The sequence below is a fragment of the Calonectris borealis genome, chromosome 11 (assembly GCF_964195595.1).
Source record: "Calonectris borealis chromosome 11, bCalBor7.hap1.2, whole genome shotgun sequence".
Lineage (NCBI taxonomy): Eukaryota > Metazoa > Chordata > Aves > Procellariiformes > Procellariidae > Calonectris > Calonectris borealis.
This window is the reverse complement of record NC_134322.1, coordinates 20,578,556-20,598,402: the sequence shown is the minus strand read 5'-3', so window position 1 is coordinate 20,598,402 and position 19,847 is coordinate 20,578,556. Positions and strand designations below refer to the sequence as shown.

The window sequence follows — 19,847 nt, the reverse complement described above, 5'->3', positions numbered from 1 at the left end:
GCCATCCTTCTCATGGTAGAAGTGTGTGAGCTTTTTAAAGAACTACTGGGAATCCTCAGTGGAGGGTATGGTATAGTTAACATACCTTGAGTTTTCAGAGTAAGGGAAGGCAACAGCACAAGGCACTTCATCAAAGCTGACTTGTAACAGCTTGTTTTACCCAAGTAGAAGTCCATGCAGTGAGTGCTTTTCCATTTGTCTCACTGAATCCATCCTCCTACCCTAAAGAAATGAGCCAAAAATAATAAATAGACTGTTTAAAGGAGTTACATAGATTGTAGATAGTACAATTATCAAAAATTTTAGTAGAGTCTCTTTACATATTGGGCTACCTCTGATGGCAGCTCCTTTAAAGACAACAAAGTTATAACATACTGGACTATTTAGTGAAAAAAGAAGGTGGCTAAAATGTTTAGGGAGAAGGCAATGAGTTGTTCAACACTACACTGACAGCTTGCCTAAAAACAGCAGCAGGCGACCTTCTCCAAATAACCCCAGTCAGGTAGCAACTGTGCTAGATGCAGAAGTCTGGTATGTTATGCTGGTAAATCAGAAATGCCTCCATCCCAGCCAATGGTGTTACTGGGAGATGAGACAAGAGCAGAACTGCATCCGGTGGCCAGCTGAAGCAGAGAGAAACCTCAATATGGAGATAAAAGAGTACTTAGAAGATTAGCACCTTTTTTTTCTATCCAGGGACTTCAGCCTGTCCTACAGTGCTTGCAAAGGGCATGTAAGATCTTCTTTCCCCTTCCTTCTACACGAATCTTCCCATGGCAAGTCCCAAAACACATGACACTCTATACTCTGCTGAACCCTTCAGCTGTAAAAGATGACTTCCATAGAATTTCTCTAATGCTCCTCTGAAGTGTCTTTATAGCTATTGCTATTTCTCAACAGGCTGCTTTAGCTTTCTTTTAAAAATCCTGTCAAATGCTAATGACAACAAATTCTCTGTTCCTCTCCTACTGCTCCGAAAAAGTCTTGTGGAGTTCTAGTATAGAGAAATCACATGTGTGGGCCTTGGAGTGGAAAAGGGTTGGCAGTAGGTAACTTTTTTCTCTTACACAGAAAATTACTCTCTGCTAGGGTTATAATTTATTGACACATCTTTCACTAACAGGTCTTATGGCACAAAGTTATATCCAGCTCTTCCCACACAGCTATTCCCACCCATTGCACTTACTAACCAAAAGCCTTCTAAATGCTATCTAGTAACAAGAATTAAGCAGTTGTGTTTTGCAGATCATGTTCCTTAGCTTGCTCTTTCCCTTCCTCTTATTCAACATTATCACATTACGTTCCCTCTTCTTATGTGCTTTTCCTCTTCACAAAGCTCTTTAAACAGCCGCAAAGGGGGAGGGACCACTATGCTCACGAAAACTCCACTTTGCAGAATGCTTCTGCCAGGTCCTACTGTCTGTCTCTTTCCAGGCATTTAATACCTCAAGATTCAGGTTTGCTTTTACATCTCTTCCTTGTGCATCCCTGACAACAGAGCCTATTGCCAGCTGTCTGAATTGAAGAACAGTAATCCACCTCTTCTTTTTATTGCCATGAGGAATACGTACACCCTCTTTCTCTTTGTAGTGGGCTCCTTTTATTTTAACGGTAAGTGATCTTTTCTTTCAGATACATTTTGCAGAACAGCGACAGCTTTCGGGGCTAGGAGGTAGGACTGTGATATAAGCTCTCAGACAATTTGTAACTATCACCTCAGTAGGTTGCAGACTTTAAGAAGATGCATGAAATAGATTATTTTAGTGTTGTTTCTGGCTTGTTCGGTATCAGCAAATCCACTACGATGGATATGGACAGACAGTAAGTTGGACGTAAAATGACAGGACAGTAGATGAAAATGATAATGACTAAATAATATCCTTTTAGATGCTCCCAGGATCATCTGTGATGGGAAAAGCACATATCGTGCTGAGAGTGAAAAAATAAAAAATGAACCATGACATGAAGCATAAATAAGACAGATCTTATCCCTCTACAGTTATTGGCTCAAGTTCATATATTTTGCAAAGTTCATACTTCCTAATTGTTTGATTAGTATGTAAATAGTTTAAATTAAGTTGAAATATGCAAATATATGCTTAAAAAAAAGCAAACATACATTAAGAACATTTTCTTTAGTCCACCAGGATTTCTTGCATATGTTTTAGCCAACGCACACAGCCCAAGAGCAGCATGAAATAGTGCATTTACCATGGGAGCTTCTTTCCATGGAGAGACTCCACTGAAGAGTTCACAGTGAAACTGGCTGAAATTGAACTGAGACAAAATTCACATCTTTCCCATAATTACCTATTCATCCCACGGTTGTTTTGTTTCTTCAGTCACTGAAAGGGAACTTTAGAAAACATCTGCTTTGTAACAAATGAAGAGTGAGGGCCTACTTTAGATTCTTAGATAACACACTTTTAAACCCATTAGTATTTCCTTTTTATTTGCATTAATTGCAGTGTAGAAATTAAAATAGTCTTTAAAATACAGTAAATTCACCACTAGTTCCATTGGAACAATAAGCGTTCCAAATTAGCGTGCGTTGTTCTAAGAGGTTATATAAATCTTTTTACTCAAGAGTATGCTGAGAAGTAACAACATCATGAAGTAATTTCAGAGAAGATAATGGGATTGTCTTATTGCTGCTTCTCACTTGCTCTTTACTAATTACAGATGGGAATTTGGTATGTCACCATTGTCCACATAAGTTATTTGTGGGAGAGGAAAGAACAAAAATGACAACATATGCTACAACATACTATTTATAAACAAATGCTATTTCAACATTTATTAAAATAACTGAAGCCAGGGAAACGGACAAAACATGCCTTATGTTAAATTTTGCAATTTAGACAGTGATAACAGTGCACTTGCCTTTATTTGTCAACATTGCTCCCTATTCTCTTCTGTGGAAATCACTCCAACATATTTGTCATTACACTGAAAATAAACAACATAACAGAGGATGATTAGTTATTTAATTTTATATATTTAAATTAGACCATGTAAAAGGGAAAGTTTGCACAGGGAAGTGAATGAAGTCTGTGTTTTTGTTTCTTCTGCTGTGAAATTGGAAGCATCCTGATGCAATTTTTTTTCAATGGTCATACTCCCGCAGAGAAAACAAACTTACTGCAGAATGTGTACTGCAAGTTATGTGGCAATTTGCTCTCCTTGTCATGGAGCAGATGTGTAGCGTTCAGTGAAGCTAAAACAATTTCCCTAGCTCAGGATCCATCCCAATGCATTTTCTCTATTACTGCTTTCAGTACACAAAAACACTCCACCCCCAAATTAGGACTGCTTCATCATTCTTGTTAAAATCCTTTGTCTAAAAGCATCAGTCTACCCTCTGTGACATTTCTGGTGATTACTGCTATTTGGAAAAAAACGGTTTGCGAGGGAAACTGTGCACTTCCATTTCTTCCAACTCTGAGAGGAAAAAGAGGAGTTTCAAATGCATGGCTACCGACACCATGAAATGCATATAAAGATGAATTTGAATGCCTGGTAATTTTGTTCTCATTAGGTGCCATCTGGTTAATATGTAGATTGGTAATGGAAAATATATTATAAAAATTATACAAGAATCACTCTTTTTTTCATGTTATTTACAGAGAGATTGAATTTAGCAACCTTTAAGGCAGTGCACTGCTGACATCTAGTGGTATCTGATACAGGCATCTGAGTCAGATGAAAGCAGTCCCCCTTCGATCTTTATTTCTGATGATTTAAGTTATTTAAAGGTTGAGATAGGATTGCAATTTTATAAAGAATCATTCACTACAGGAACGCCTTCCCTAAGAACAGATAATAATTTCTTAAAGGGATTCATTATTTAACAAATCATTTTTTATAATTAAGTCATGGCCTATCATTCATCTGCATAAAGTTTATTGACGGAGTCAGTACTTCGAAATGTGAGCTGTTCTCATCAGACAGGCAGACCCCACAGTATGTTTTGATTTGCAGACCAGACGACTATGATTGCTAAAACCAGGTTTCAGAGAATAGAATTATTATAAATTCAGAATTAGTTTTCTGCAAATATTCTGCAGTTTCTACTTCTTACTCGCTGTTTTACTTCTTACTCCATATGCTAGAATATTTACAGAAAAAGATGGCAACAGAGTGAAAACATATTTAACAATTCAAACAAGAATTCACTGTCTTTGTTAGCAGCATTCAGTGACCACTGTATGAAACAAACCAAATGACAATTTATTTATATTTGAATTATAGGCATCTGCTTATGTCACATACATATCCAACAGCGGGAATGTTTGTTTAAAAAAAAAACAAAACAAAACAACACAATAAAATAACTTTAACCAAGATTCTCTCTTTAGCTACCACAAGGCTTCTCACCTATCCTCATAAACACGGAACGATTCATTGTTCTGAGTGCGGCCCCATTTTCTTCACAGTATCAAATTTAGCTCTATCTTGATCGCAATACACAAGAAAAAATAGAATCTGGAGCCTAGCAAGGATCAGCATAGCTCTAGCTTGATAAGCCTTTGATTAGGCAGGCTTACATTGAAAATAAATGTAATATTAAAATATCACATGGTACTAGAGCTTTCAAAATGACTTGCAGGGAGGTACAAAGTAAGTGTGAATCAGAAAACAAACCGACCCAACAAACACAGATGTATTCATCCAAAGTTGTTTTCCCAAATGACTTGGGAAGTATTTGAGAAGCCTATTCTGAAGAACAATGTTATGGTTAAGTATATGTGACAAAATTTGTGCTACCAATGCCATAGCATATGCTCGTCTTAAAAGAATTAAAACAAGTCTGGTGTTTATCTCAACCTTTCCCCAGAGCTTGAGTAAAAGCTGTTCTTAGATGTGAAAAATCCATTCGATGATGTTTCCTTTTATGTCTCTCTACTTTCTTACTGGTTCAGAAACAAGAAGGTCTTACAGTATTTTTTTAATCTGAGTGGAATTCAGGAGTACCAAGTTTCAAGAGAGACTTGTTCCCCCTAGCAAATTACAGCCCAGTTCACATGAAAACTAGGCACCTTCTAGAAATGCACACAAACTTTGGCTGCTTATGTGATCCTGGCCTTTTGATGGCTGCCCTTCTCTGGATCTCATGGATATGCTACAACATAAAAAACCAGAACAAATTAATGTACCACTTGCATGGCCAGTGGTTTTTACTGTGTGGAACTGCTCCGGGGAATAATGAAGCAAGTATGCTGTAGGGACACCATCCTCATTTCTGCAATATCTAGGTTAGAGTTAGGTGCCCTTTCCTATGGAAGCACTGTTCTATCAATTGGATTAGAATCTGTTTTCATTAACACCTGTATCCATCACTGCCAGCTGTATAACACAACACAGAATTACTCGACATACAGCAGAATCCCTCTGGGTCAATTCTGTTGGCAGGATGTTACCAGGACTTTAGTCATCAGTATTATTATGTGGTCAATAGTGGTTTGAAAAGTCCACTAGAATGGCTTTAAAAAGCACATGCAAGAACATGGGAACAGATGCAGTTACCTCTGGGGTTGTGCCATAAGCTGTTCTGCTCCATGGAGGACGTTCAGGCTTGTTTGATAGTAACCTGCAGATACTATATTTTGTAGTCACTAAACTCCAGCTTTGGCCATCTAAGATTTACGGTATTTGTGCTAGTCCATAAATCAGGTTTTGTTTCCTCATAAAATAAGGCTTCCATACCCTAGCCAGCAACTAAACACCACTTCTACGCTCACAATTCTCTCCCCAATCCCACTGGAGCAGGGGGAGTGAGCGAGCAGCTGCATGGTGTTTAGTTGCTGGCTCGGGTTAAACCATGACACTCAGATTTTCAAATAAAATCATTCTGAAACAGAAACATCACTAGCTACCAAAGAGCTCCCAATCATTAAAAAACCCTTATGACTCCTGCAGCTCATCCTTTGGTTTTCCCTACACAGATCAGAGTCTTTCAATTTGTACGTATGCCTGCAACTCTGTCTCCTACGACACTAAAGACAGAAGTCACAGCCGGACTCTCTGCATTTGGACTATTGAAACATTCTTTCTCTGTTATTAACAGGGTGGTTTGTTCCCAGTTTCTATTTCTGAATGTACTCCCAAAAGTATCTATCAATTTGAGCTTCACATTTTACTGTGAACAAAATCAAAGTGTTCTGATTTATCTGCTTTGATCTACGCTCTGTGAAAGACAGTCAAGTTCAGCAGAACAGATACTGGTACAAGTACCATATCCTTCTGTTCACACAAGCCTACAGTCTTTAGAAAATCAAAAGCCCTCATTATTTCATGAAGACGATCTGGTGCACAGAAATTCTGTGATCCCTACATCATGTCACTTGGTCTCCCTTCTATAATCCTGTTAGGTGATGTTTTACAGGAAGCACCGCAGCAGATGCTGAAGAAAAGCTAATGAACCACCTACTGAGTCCTGACAGGTACAATAAGTTAATTCGACCAGCTGTCAACTCATCCCAATTGGTATCTATAGAACTGCAGGTTTCCCTGGCACAGCTCATCAGCGTGGTAAGTTCAAATTAGGCTATGCCTTTTAATTCATTACTACCTGCACAGCACTCTAAATAAAATTCATCTTGGTATTACTATGTCCCTGTTATTTTCTAGTTTATATAATACTACTTAGTAGGCAGGGCCCATACATGCAATTTACTGGTTTTATACCTCAGAATGCAGCTACAACAGGGAGATCAACCTATGCCTAAGCCATAAAGAACAGCAGCCTGATCTTCATCCAATAAAACTCCATTGATCAAAAAATCAAAGTCATTCCACTGATTTCAGTACAGCTACAGTAAGTTACACCAGGTCAGGATCTATCCTGGACTGTGTACACAATGCTAAACCATCTTCTGCTGCTTGCATCAAAGAAATGTGGTTGAATGGCCTGAAAACAAGGTACGAAGCCAGCTCGTGGCATATCAGGCATATCAGCAAAGAGTAGTGAAATGTTGTAAAGAAAAAGATATGTTAGTTCTGGCTGGAATAGCTTAACATGGTTAAAACAATCCTCATGTAAGCAATTCTTCATATTCAATAAAAATTACTTCAATGGGTCTGAAAGACATTTTCATTCACAAGGTTAGAATGTGTTTAACAGTTCTTCCAAGGTACAAATACACACCTCAATGCCAAGAGAGGTTTAGCATTAACTGCAGTGGGAACAAGATCCAGCACATAAGTGGGAATAATTTCCTGAATCAGGGCTTTCAACTCTGCTGCTCTCTCCCTGGATGAAAAAGAGGACACAGATGACTGCCTCCCTGCCAGAATTTGTGTATGGGCCAGCGACTGGACTGCTGCAAACTTTAAGAGACCTATATAATTTATGTTCTGAAATTCAAGAGTAAAAGAGAGAGACACTGATGGAACGTAAGGGAAACTGTACAAACAGATGAGCTTTCATACACACATGCAGGCTGGTTTATACAGGATATACTGCCATGCATATCAGATGACTCTGGGACAAGTGCTCCTTCTCTCCTGGAGAATTCCACCTGGACACAGACATGCCTCCTCACACAATGCACTGCCACCCCTAGCACAGTGTCCTCCCAGACTGCAGTTTCTGGGCATAAAAAGCGAGGTGTCTTGCCGCCACAGGCCCCAGCGATCAACAACCTAAACAGAGTAGATGAATAGCATAGCTCAGTCCCTATCCCTCTCTATCCTCACTCTCCAAGCAGAAAGCAAAATTAGGCATCTTATAGGCTCTAACAATCTCAAACATCTTAAAGATCAGAGAATTAACTTGTTTTCCTGCAGAAATCCTCCTGACTCTTTGACCTCCTAACTTGTCCCTTCAGTAGAGCCCCAGACACACAGATCTGCTGCAGAGAGACTTCTCTTCTCCAGAGAGACAGCAATTCCATGAAGCAGAGCCTGCCAGCTGAGAGCTTACATGGCAAACCTTACATAAACCTCACAGAAGTTAATCTAGGCCTTCCTGGTAGTCAAATGTGCCTTCTGTTTCAAACCAAATCCACAGGAGGGAAGAAAAAATTTAAAAAATCAGCTCGGCAGGGTCGTGGTAATTGTTTCCAAATAGCCACTCCAGTCACAACAGTCCTTGTAAAAGCCACTTGGAGCTCTACACTTGTGGGCTTACTATTTACCAGCGTGTGCACAAGACTGGCCATCTTACCAGCAGAGAAATGCCTGTCTTGAAATACACTAGACAAAATCATGCTGCGCAGTTGGAAATATCCTCAAAAGCCCACTGAATAAATCTTATAACCGCAATAAAGTGAAAAATTTTAGAGGACAACTTTCCTCTCTCTTTTTCCCTGCAGAATGAACGGGAGCAGATCATGACTACAAACGTCTGGCTGAACCAGGTAACCAAACCCACAGAGGCATGCTCTTGCAAACCACAAATGCGACTACTTTCACTTCATCACAGTGATTGTTTTGTTAGTGCTGGTCTGATACTCCCATCACTACTGTACAATTCTTCTCTTAGGAGTGGATTGATTATCGTTTGGCTTGGAAGCCCTCTGACTACGAAGGAATAAATAAGCTGAGAATACCTGCAAAACATATCTGGTTGCCAGACATTGTGCTTTACAATAAGTAAGTAAAACTTCCGTAGTTTATGCAGACGGTGAACAAAATTTTAACAATGTATCAAGAAACAAGCATCGGAACCAATGAAGTAGGTCTGATAAAATTCTAAAACTGAATTTTGTAACTTTTAGCCAGTATCAAGTGTATCTGAATGGGGTACTGGCCTCAAAGATAATTTTAGTAGAATCAGGGCTCTGGTTAAAGAAATTCAAGCAGACCTGGAGAATGTCTGCAGTGAGAGCTGTTACAACAGCTGTTACAACCAGAGGATCCATGACGAGACACAGATATATATCAAACTAGATTATATGGAAAGCATGAATTGTAAGTACAAGCACAGCCGAATTATGTTCTATTTTCATAAAGCATTAAAAAGTCAATTATAAGAATACATAATAAATCTGTCAACGTTTGACACTGTTGCTTTACAGTACTGAGAAAAATAAAAGCTTGGTGCTAGAGCATACTTCAGTTCTTTCAAACAAACAGCTAACTGCTATTTTGGGTTTTTTTTTGTTTTTAAGTCTCTAGCCAAGCCTTGAAGTGGATGATATCAAAACTTAGACTTTCATGATACTTCGAAAACCAATGAATTCATGAACACATGATGGTTTATGAACATATAGAGATGGGAAACCTCGGAAGTTTATATATAACTGAGTTAAGTCTCTGGAATCCTACTACCAGAAATCAGATTTGAGAAATACTTAAAACTATTGCATTAGTCACAAAATAATTCAGCCAGTGGATTAGGATGTACTCTGCCTGGTCAAATCTTGTTCTGGTAAATTGTGCCCCCACCTTCTGCTTCTTCCTTCCTTACTCCCCAAATGATACCATTTAATGGATTGTAAGAATGGAAAGAAACAGTTTTAAAATGCTTCTTAAATGTACAGGAACAAGCTTTTTGCCTCACCATATTGGATTCCTACATTAGTACAAGGCTTCAAATTAAAATTTTAGATAAAGGACAACCCGCTGTAACTTTCTGCTGCTGAAGCAGTGTTTCATAGGCATCAGTCAGTTCAAGAAGGTGCTAAGGAAAACACAAAGAGCATCCCCGTGCCCCACAGCTCTGTCCATACGTAGGCTGTGCACAGGACTGCAGAGGGCACTGAGACAGCGCCAGCAGCCCTGCCTCTGTCCCACAGCTGAGCCAGGGGCAGCCAGCAGAAGAACCTACATATTCTCAGCCAGGAGTCTACCCCAGTAAATTGTATGGCGTAACAGTAAATCTAACTCAGGGAGAACAGCTACACATGTGCCAAGCCTTGGATACTCGTAGCACTTCCCTGCTTAGAAAAAAAATCAACCTTAGCACTGAAATAGCTCTATTTTCCATGATGTCAACAAACAAGTTATCCATTAGACTTTTTATTAACTCTTAAGGAGCACATTTCCACTCAAATAAAAGGGTGCTATTTAACCATAGTCAGTTAAACTTCATTCGTTTACACTTGCAGTGAGTTTGGTCTTATATTTTTGCAGATAACATACTGTCTTTAGGTTATGTGCATTTCTTTACATAGACATTTGTTTATCAAAAGGAAGGCATGTGGGATGTGTCTAGTCTAGACTCTTCTTTGCAGTCTAACAAAGTGGCTAACCCAGTTTTTAATAAAAGTGATTGATCGACGTAGGAACAAACTTTTGAGTTTCCTCATCTGTCAAGAAAGACAGTAATAGTTGTTCCTTCCTACTGTTACACTTTCCTTTGGAAGCCCGACTGGCTGAGTTTGAAAGGTGTTGCATAGAACACTTGAGAAGATGCAGTGAATATACTCAGAAACACTAAATTTCAATATTTATCAGCAATTGACCATTTCACATTTCTACCTTAGGATACTTCATAGGTTAAACAGCCCTAAGCTGTTTGCCCAGAAACATTGGACAGGAGAAGATACTGACTACTGACTGATAATGATCTTCTCCCTGAATTAAAGAGCCCATCATAACACAGAAGACCCTCCTGGTGGAAGTTCGGCAGTTAGAGGAGATATAAAGCCAAGATTATTTGTGGGCACTAAGAACACTGTGGCTTTTCTGTTCTGTTTTTTTAATAAGTAAACATTAACTGGACTGATGCAATAAATTATAAACCATATAATTACATTTCCTCTGCCTACACTCTCCCTGCATTTCTAACTAACACTGCTCATCCTTATTTCCTCATCCAAGTCATTTAGGAGTGTTGCTGTGTGCTCTTAGCAGTGGCTGTATTCCAGGTCAAAGGCACCTCCATTTTCATGCTGGATGATCTAATATTTACTCAGCCTTCAGAGATGTTGTAAGCCTTAATTACTTTAATTTTTACAACATACTTTTGAGTTCTTTGGATGAAACAGAGATGAATATTTATTACTGAATAATCATTTTATAAAATAACTTTTGTAAGTATTGGACCAAATATCAATTCTCCAACTGGGAGAAATGCATACCTTAATCTTCCTAACAAGTTATAGCTCCCCACAATATAGATTTCAAAATCAAAATATTACTAAACTTTGATTCTAGAAACAGCTGAGGCCCACAAGACCAAGAATGTCAGAGCTCGTCTGCTTTGAACTATGTTTTTCCTCTTAATGTTTCATTATCTTCTCTCCTTTGTCTTTCCTCTTGTTTCATTAGTGCGGATGGCACATACGAAGTTTCACTATACACAAATGCAATTGTAAAGAATAATGGAAGCATTCGCTGGTTGCCACCAGCCATTTACAAGAGTGCCTGCAAGATTGAAGTTAAGCATTTCCCATTTGATCAACAAAACTGCACATTAAAGTTCCGGTCTTGGACATATGATCATACAGAAATCGATATGGTGCTTAAAACTTCCATGGCAAGCATGGATGACTTTACGCCAAGTGGAGAATGGGACATTGTAGCACTCCCAGGAAGAAGGACTGTAAATCCTTTGGACCCCAATTATGTCGATGTGACATATGACTTCATTATTAAAAGGAAACCTCTTTTTTATACCATTAATCTTATTATTCCCTGTGTGCTAATTACATCCTTAGCCATCCTGGTGTTCTACTTGCCTTCAGACTGTGGTGAAAAGATGACCTTATGCATATCTGTGTTGCTTGCATTGACTGTGTTCTTACTGTTGATCTCCAAAATTGTCCCTCCAACATCTCTAGATGTTCCACTGATTGGGAAGTATCTCATGTTTACAATGGTACTAGTGACCTTCTCAATAGTTACCAGTGTCTGTGTACTCAATCTCCACCATAGATCTCCAAGTACTCACACTATGCCCCCTTGGGTAAAGCTGGTTTTCCTTGAAAGACTCCCAGCCTATCTGTTCATGAAGCGTCCAGAAAATAATTCTCCACGGCAAAAGTTGTGCAACTGCAAAAAGACAAAAGCAGAGAATCCTTGTATGGACCCAGCCGACTTCTACAAGACCTCTACCTATTTTTTGAATACAGCCTCTGCCAAAAAATATGATATGAAAACGACTGAGACTCTTGACAATGTCAGCAGTCATCGAGATTTTAGGTTAAGAACAGGCATGAAATTTTCTCCTGAAGTCCAAGAAGCAATTGATGGAGTCAGTTTTATAGCAGAGCACATGAAAAGTGATGACAATGACCAGAGCGTAAGTAAAAATGAGAAATCATCCCAGTCTTTCCAAACTTCATCTCCTGTCCTCCTCTGTAACACGCTGTTCTTCAGAAAGCATATTTGAAATCCCTACCTATTCTGAAGTTTTTAGAGAGATTCTAGCTATAGTTTATAAGAGGAAATAATTTTTGCTGTTAGAAGAACTTAATGAATAGCAATTTGGTAAATGCCGATACTCTCCTGGAAAGTAACATGGCTATTTCTACAAAGAGAGAATGTTGATTGCCCAGTAAGTCATGAAACACCCTTGAAAAAGTTGTGTTGTCACATTCAAGTAGTGTTTGGCAGGGGAAAAAAGTACTATTCAGTTCCAGGTCAGAAAAAGAATATTTTTCCCCATTGTATTCAGTAAGACTGTGACTCAACCCATGGCCAGGCCATGTTAACCAGAAACAATCTACCTGCAGCTCAAGCATTCATTTACCTAACTGGGCATAGAAGGAGGATTTAGTAAAATTGGTAAAATGTCTTTGCAAACACCCGCTCTGGGCTAAGATATCTGTCCATATGTGGCAAACACAGTGGGTAAGATCGAAATCCTAATGCCAGCAGAGCTGACACTTCTTCCATTTGAGTTAAATCAGACTTGTTATTGGCTATGAGAAGTACTTTATCCAGTATGCGTTTAAGCAGTGCTGCTGCTGCCCTATTCACCTGCCCTACTCATGTGCTACTAGCTAGCACACTAAAGCTCATATAAATACACTGTGAAAAATGCTTGGAAAAACTCAGACGGTTCAGAGTTTTGTTTTGACAAGCATCCATGGTTAGGAAATGTCGTCCTCCTACCTACCAATGTCCTCTCTCTGACCCAGATCCCAGTCAGACTCTAGGTGCTCTATTCCTGCTGTGCTCTCCCTCCCTCAGCCAAGCAGATTAAATAAAGTCTGGTTTCTGATCTTGCAGAAGTCCCTCGAGGAACGTGCCACTGAGTAGCTCATGTTTTCTATTAGCTGAAATTACTGTCAATATAAATAAAGAAGATCAGCTATTAACATTAGACATGAGCTTGTAAACATTGAAACTGACTGAACAGAAGCAGACTTCATAGAGCAGAAAAAAAGTTTTCTAATAGCTCAGAAATTCTTGCAAGAATGTGCAAGGATCTACAAAGCCTCCACTTGACATTAAGAACAATTTTCAAGGGTATTTTATACATTAAAAATTAATTGAATGCTTTTCACACAGGGTCCTCTGATATTACCTATCACTTTTCTAGATTCATAATTTTAATCTCTGCTTTCTTCCTTCATTATCACGGTCTGATAACAACTGTTCATGAACATTTACTATAGTCTGATTTCAGAAGTGCACAATTCCCATTAGCAGCAGTGGAAATTAAAAGTGTGCACTGAAGGAAAAATACGTAATGTTCTAATATAAGATATGAGATAATTGACAAGAATGGTAAAGTCATTGAGGTGAGGATGTCCCACGTGTAACTAGAATCAACGAAAGAGGAAAAAATAATCATTCCTGAGATGCAAATGAAGATTGATATATTCCCCCTTTACAATAATAGCCTGGTAGTCACTTCAGTTTGAGAACAGAACCTAAGGCCATGACTTTCACAGACAACATATGCAAGGCAAAAAGGGGTTTTAATAAAAGCAACAGTATTAATATGCATTAAAACCCTTGATTAAGATGACTGCTGATAAGAAAAGAACTCGGAAGCTAACCTTGTTTAATAGCAGTAAACACTATCTATTTTTGTCCACTGAGATTAATAGCATCTGCAAACTAAAATTAAGAAAAAAATTCCTTAATTGGATTATACTGTGGGTCCTTCCAGACTGGCTTCCACCAGGCGGCCACGCTCAGTACCTGATGCATCCAAGACAGCTAAGAAATATTTACAGTATTTTTCTCCACTGCCCAGAATGGTTGTAGGAGAAAAATCCCTTCCTAAGCTTGAAGTCAGTTTATTCCCTGAACCTTGAGATTTGTTTCCTTGTATTTTCGCAAACAAAAAACTCGGCATTTGCAAGAGGAAAAGCACAAGAATATGACAAATTGCTAATATCTTTAATTGGCTTTTTCTTTCAGGTCATTGAAGATTGGAAGTATGTTGCCATGGTAGTGGACAGGCTGTTTCTCTGGATATTCGTCCTTGTTTGTGTCCTGGGGACTGTTGGATTATTTCTGCAGCCACTTTTTCAAAACCACACGGCTGCCATGAACCCTTAGTTGTCATTTAGAATTGTCAATACTTACATAAATGTTGGGTCTCATTCTGCTCTCTGTTTCCCTCTGTTAAATCCACAGAAATGCCAACTGAGTTGCTCTTACATCAGATTTAGAGCAGGGAAATGGAAAGTAGAACTTGACGTCTTATGATAGGGGAAAAAAAAAAAAAGCAAACAGAAAACTATTATTTTTTCCAATGAGTTCAGTATTTCTGGTGATATCTTCACCCTTTTTTCAATTATTTGAAGTCTGAACATTACAGAGAAGGCCGTTTACTATACAATATGTATTGTATACTATACAATGTATTTTACATACATTGCCTCAGGAAGGACATTTTGTTTCCTTAGAATACTGCAATTTCCCTATTACAAAGAAGGTATTGCTATGACATTTCTTTCCTTCAAATGCATCAAAACTATTTGTGTCTGATTTATAAAGAGCTTTACAGGTGGAATCACTGTTTAGTTGTTTGAGTATGATATTTAAAACTGAACTGAGAAACAGAGACATACTTCTGAGGTAACCACTAATAGGTTTCTCACCTTGCCACCTCTGATAGCTGATTGATCAACAGAGGCCAAATTAATATATGATAAACAAACATTTATATACTCTGTTCAATGATGAAATATAAATAAAATGTAAAATTTTCCTTTATATAGATTTAGTCCTGAAATGTTTCTGCAACTTTAACAGCTCATGTAACTGGGGTTCATATACACTTTCAGGAATCTAAGGCTAAGAGCACAGGAAAACATCTAGAGAAGACAACTGAAAGGCAGCTAGAATAAGAAGACACCTGAGAACAAACAGACCTGCATATGTTTTGCTGGGGAGATTTTAATGTGGATTTAAGTAGAATCCTCAACAAATTAGCTAGGAAAGCACATAACACATGTACAGTCTTAAAGTCTTTGGCAAAGGACAGATCAAGGCCCCAGACTTCTGTCACAGGACAATCCCACCACACTTTGTTCCAGGTAGCTCGTAACCTGCAAAAAGAGGAGTGGGCTCCTGGCATTTTTCAAGCTAAACCAATCTCAGCTTTTCCTGGGGTGTTGTCAGAACACATAACAATTTTACCACCATTGATAGGTACAACTAATGACTGGTGACCAAACTGTTAAAATCCACTACTACTTGTGAAGGGGATTTGAGGCTCACCTGTCCCAGGGGAGGATTAGCTGACACCTAAGCCTGTGCTCTTCAACAAGCCACAGATGAAGACAGCTCCGGCTCTGTTTGCCCTCATCAAAACTGAGCTACATCTCTATCTACATCACCATTCCCAGGCAGCTACAGATAACTACATAGATTTAGACATGCTAAAACAGCTACACCAACACCTTTCCAATTGTTCAGAGCAGCTCCAGGACCTTTGCTGATTCCTGTGTTCACTCCCCCCCTGCCCATGCGCTGAACTCCCCAGCACTGCTGCCACACACCCCCACCCCCGAGCACTGGAAGGGCTCTCCCGGGGGCCTGAGCACTGCAGCATGGCCTGGTGCGCGGCAGCCTCGGAAAGATACAATGAAAACCTATCAGAAGTCGGGTGGGCAAGGCTATGTGAGCAGCGCCAGCATCTCTCTTAGGTCGTACGCTAGAAGAAGGAATGGTTGTAACACTGTCATCCTCCCTTCCATTCCCCTTCCTCAATGCACTGTGACTGTGTCCATCGCTGAAGACAGGGCAAAAAGGTGAAGGATGTGGGACAGTCCTATTAATGCAGGTGTGCCCTGTGACCATAGAAGCTGCCAAATCCTCCTCTCCCAGAGGGTGGCAATGCTCTCGTCATCTCCCCAAACATTAACTGTTCTGGTCATTTCCCATGGTGACTAGTGGGTAGTGTAAAGTTTAAAGAGGTCAAACCTGCTTTCTGCACCTCAAATGTCGTCTTCTCCATCTCAAACCTAGAGAGCAGAGCTATTTCTCTGCAGGCAACTGAAACAACAGCTGTGAGATGAGATGGGGCACAGGCAGCCCCCCGGGAGATGCTCCTCTATGTTAGGTTATATGCCAGGAGCTGCCCTGGCACAGAACATCACAAGCACACGTGCACACACTGCCCCAGCTGCTAAGCAGCTTTTTCTGCTTACAGAGAAGCCAGAGGGAAGCCAGAGCAGCTGCCAGCACTGCACAGACAGTGTGGAGGTGAAGGCCCTTTAAATCCCACAATAACCCTGAACAGTGAATCTGAAAGAGGCAGCACAGACCTCAGCACAGACTTAAACGCTCTTGTTTAAGCTACTACACACTCCTGCAGGGCAGAAGGGAGAGGGATTCTAGCAACCAAGGGTGCAACAAGTCAGTCGCAGACCCTGCAGACCACCCGACTGACACTGGACCTGTGCAGAGCAGAGACTCCTCTCTCTGCTCTTTTCACCCAGCACCAACAGCACTTTTGGCCCTGTCCTGCTCTCACCCTCCTCTTCCTGGCCCCTTCTTCTTATCCTACTCCTCACTGCCTGAATGCAACTGAAATGAGGCCTCCAGTACTCCCATCTCATAGTCGGCCTTATCTTTATGAGCAGTAATGACTGATAACGCTTGGCTCCCTAACTGCAGCCTTCAGCTGAATTATCCCCAGCATAGACAAAAGTTTTAGAAAGGATTTGGCAGCTCAGCTAGCAGCTAGCACAGAGCACAGGCAGATGGAGGCCTCAGACTCGACAAACCCAGAAAAAGCTTTCAAAAGGCATATCCCTGGCTCCAAGGAGATCCCTGCAGAACCAGGGCTCCTCATCCAGGAAATGGTGGGCTCTGGTGCTTTCTATACACTGTGGCCACCTTATTCCTTTTTTAATAATGAGTGAAGCAATACACTCTTCCCTAGTTATGTTCTTGGAAACCACCTTTTTTTTAAAGTTTCCAGAAATAATTCAATACATAGCAAACTTCAGAATGGAAAATTTCACCCAAATTCCTAAAATTTTGAAAAATCTGATCTCCTAAAACTGTGGTTTCAAAATGGGAAATGCTTTTTTTGCATAACCCTCAGCAGCTCCACCTTCATAATACATAGAACTGTTCCCAGTTTAACTTGTCAAAGAATTGTAGGGTTTTCCACTCTGATTTTTTGGCAAAATTTCAAAAATAAAAGATTTCTGGAGAAAAGAAAACATTAAAAATGTCACCTTGCAGGCTAATATGAATAGGATAAGGTCCAGTTCATCAAACAAAATAAACTTCAACATTTCTACTTTTCAGGGTTTTTACAGAAATGCTTTTCATTAAAAAAAGAAGAAAAGTGGTCATTCAAAATGTATTTTTCACTAAAACTGTTTTTCAATGGCAGTGCGCAACCAGCCATTGTTTCCCTACTAAGGAAACAAGTAAGGAAAAGTCTCTGCCCATTCCATACCATTATAAAACTCTCTAACCCTGACCAATCCTGTCTTCCGTCAGAACACGTAAAAGTGCCAACACCATCACGCACATGTACCATCCGCCTCCAGGTGAGTTTATTTGGGACTGTTTCTGCACCCCTGCAACCACAGCAAACTAGAAAGAGCAGCAGTGTTGGCTTTTTATAGAGGGAACATCAATACCCCAGACAAAGGTGGGAAAATATTCTTTTCCTCATCACCTGAGTTGATTAAGATTTGATTTTAACAAATCTTAACAAAGCAAAACACCCCTAAAAGTGGCATGTTTATTAAAAAGCAAAAGCAAGTAGTTTGTTACTGCAGATCTTCTTGGATAGATGAGCTTCCCCCTACCCATACAAATTCTTCTTCTGTGTAGTTCTGCAATGCAGTCATGGTGACGTGTTCTTATCACATCACTCTGCCTAGCCATAAAAATAATCCTACCACAAATCTGAGCTGATTTCACCAGGAGCTCCAGCATGTGATGTTAGAAACAAAATATCTGTGCATACAAACACCACTGAAAATTTCAGTAACCAGGCAAATTAAGTTAAAATACCTGTATCTCTTGATGCAATGGCTCTTTGCTGCCTCTGCAGATCAGGTGTTTCCAAATTATTCAGGCTTAAGCACTGACTTTTGGGGAACACGGGTTATGATCTGATCTTTGAAGCTTTAGCTCATTTCTAGTTGGGACTAAAAAGAAACAAACAAAAATCTCAGTTATAATGCTGCTTATACATGGAAACCAAAAAGGCAGAAAGGGAAAACATCTAGTCCCAATGCCCTGGAAAGGCAAAAAAAAATGTATCCATAAAGGGTTAAGCTAAAAGACCAAGCGGCTGAGTTCACTGGAAAAAAGAAATAAAATCAAATGGACAGGAAAGCCTATTTCCTCCAAGCTAATAGAATTAGAGAAATTATCGTAAGAGCATGTGTCTGAGGATGGAGTGAAGATGCTCTGAGAGACAGGGCAAACAGGATAAACAAGCTCTGTGCCAAGAGCAGCTGAACCCAGCCTGATGCTCTTTCTCCCAGTGCTACCTCTTAACACAGTGCCAAATGGGGTCATTGTTTACCCTTCCCTAACGGCAGGGAGTGAAGCACCTATTGGGTGCACAGGCCTCTCGGCATTTCCAAAAACAAGGGTGGAATCCCACATTTTTCTTTCTCCCCCTCCTCCCTCTGCACAGACTGCCCAGATGTGTGCGACAACCACTTCATGCATGAGCCCTGCATCACGTGGTCGTTCAAGGGGGCGCAAAAACTGACACACAGCTAACAAGGAAGCTGATGGGCGCCTGGGGAATAAGCCACTTTGGAAATCATGACTTTATGATTGAACTTCAACACAACTCCCCATTCTCCTCCATCTACTTCCCCCTGAACAATAAGGTTTTGTGGGATCAAGCTGGGATCCTATACTCTTATTCCCCTTCCTAAACTTCACCTTTCTAATCCATGAAAGCAGCAACGGTCCAAAGACAGCTATTCTCAAGAGCTTTGGTCAAGTTTGGTCCCCATTTCAAACGCCTGGCTCTTGCCGGATCCCAGCTGCTACGTATATCACGCTGGGCTTAGATCCTGGCAACAGTTGTACATGCCTTTAATTACTCCTGGGAATAGCACATCCTTTTTATACAGTCAAGCACCTACCACATGCGCTTGCAAGACGAGACACAGGCAAGAAAAAAAAATCAACATTAACAGCATAATTAGAAATGCAGGTCCCATGCCTGCTAAATCAGGCATCCCTAATGTCAATATCCATTTCAGCACAATTCAATTGTAAGATTTTTATTAATTAAACTTCTCCTATTAGCTTGGCATGAGCTTCTGATAGAGAAGGCTCCTATATAGCAGCTGAATGGAAAAATCTTCAGCACTGTCAGATTACCAGGTTCATTTATGCACCAGTTTAAGGACTCTTCCTATTATCTTGCCAGAAGACTGCTCTTTGCCTACAGTAACATCTGTTTTGCCTGCAATTTATTTGCTGTTTCCAATGCTCTGACAGCCTGGGTAGCTAGAAAGGGGGCAGCACAGCAAACCTAATGGGCGCTTACTGCG

The 19,847-nt window shown here is 40.0% G+C and overlaps 1 protein-coding gene across 1 annotated transcript; it reads left to right on the top strand.

The window, feature by feature from the left end:
- The first annotated feature begins 1,556 nt into the window (after nucleotides 1–1,556).
- LOC142086468 (neuronal acetylcholine receptor subunit beta-4) lies at nucleotides 1,557–14,406 on the top strand. The gene is made up of 6 exons (XM_075159530.1): nucleotides 1,557–1,611; nucleotides 6,386–6,531; nucleotides 8,316–8,360; nucleotides 8,486–8,595; nucleotides 11,218–12,190; nucleotides 14,266–14,406. Exons 1-6 carry the CDS (start codon nucleotides 1,557–1,559, stop codon nucleotides 14,404–14,406), a joined length of 1,470 nt encoding a protein of 489 aa, XP_075015631.1.
- Nucleotides 14,407–19,847: the final 5,441 nt, after the last annotated feature.

Bases quoted from the DNA above. Each gene is read 5' to 3' on its own strand.
- LOC142086468 (XM_075159530.1), top strand. From the start codon at position 1,557: ATGAGGAATACGTACACCCTCTTTCTCTTTGTAGTGGGCTCCTTTTAT. The intron at 6,532-8,315 runs GTAAGTTCAAAT...TTTTCCCTGCAG, and splicing joins TGGCACAGCTCATCAGCGTG to AATGAACGGGAGCAGATCAT. The intron at 12,191-14,265 runs GTAAGTAAAAAT...TTTTTCTTTCAG, and splicing joins GTGATGACAATGACCAGAGC to GTCATTGAAGATTGGAAGTA.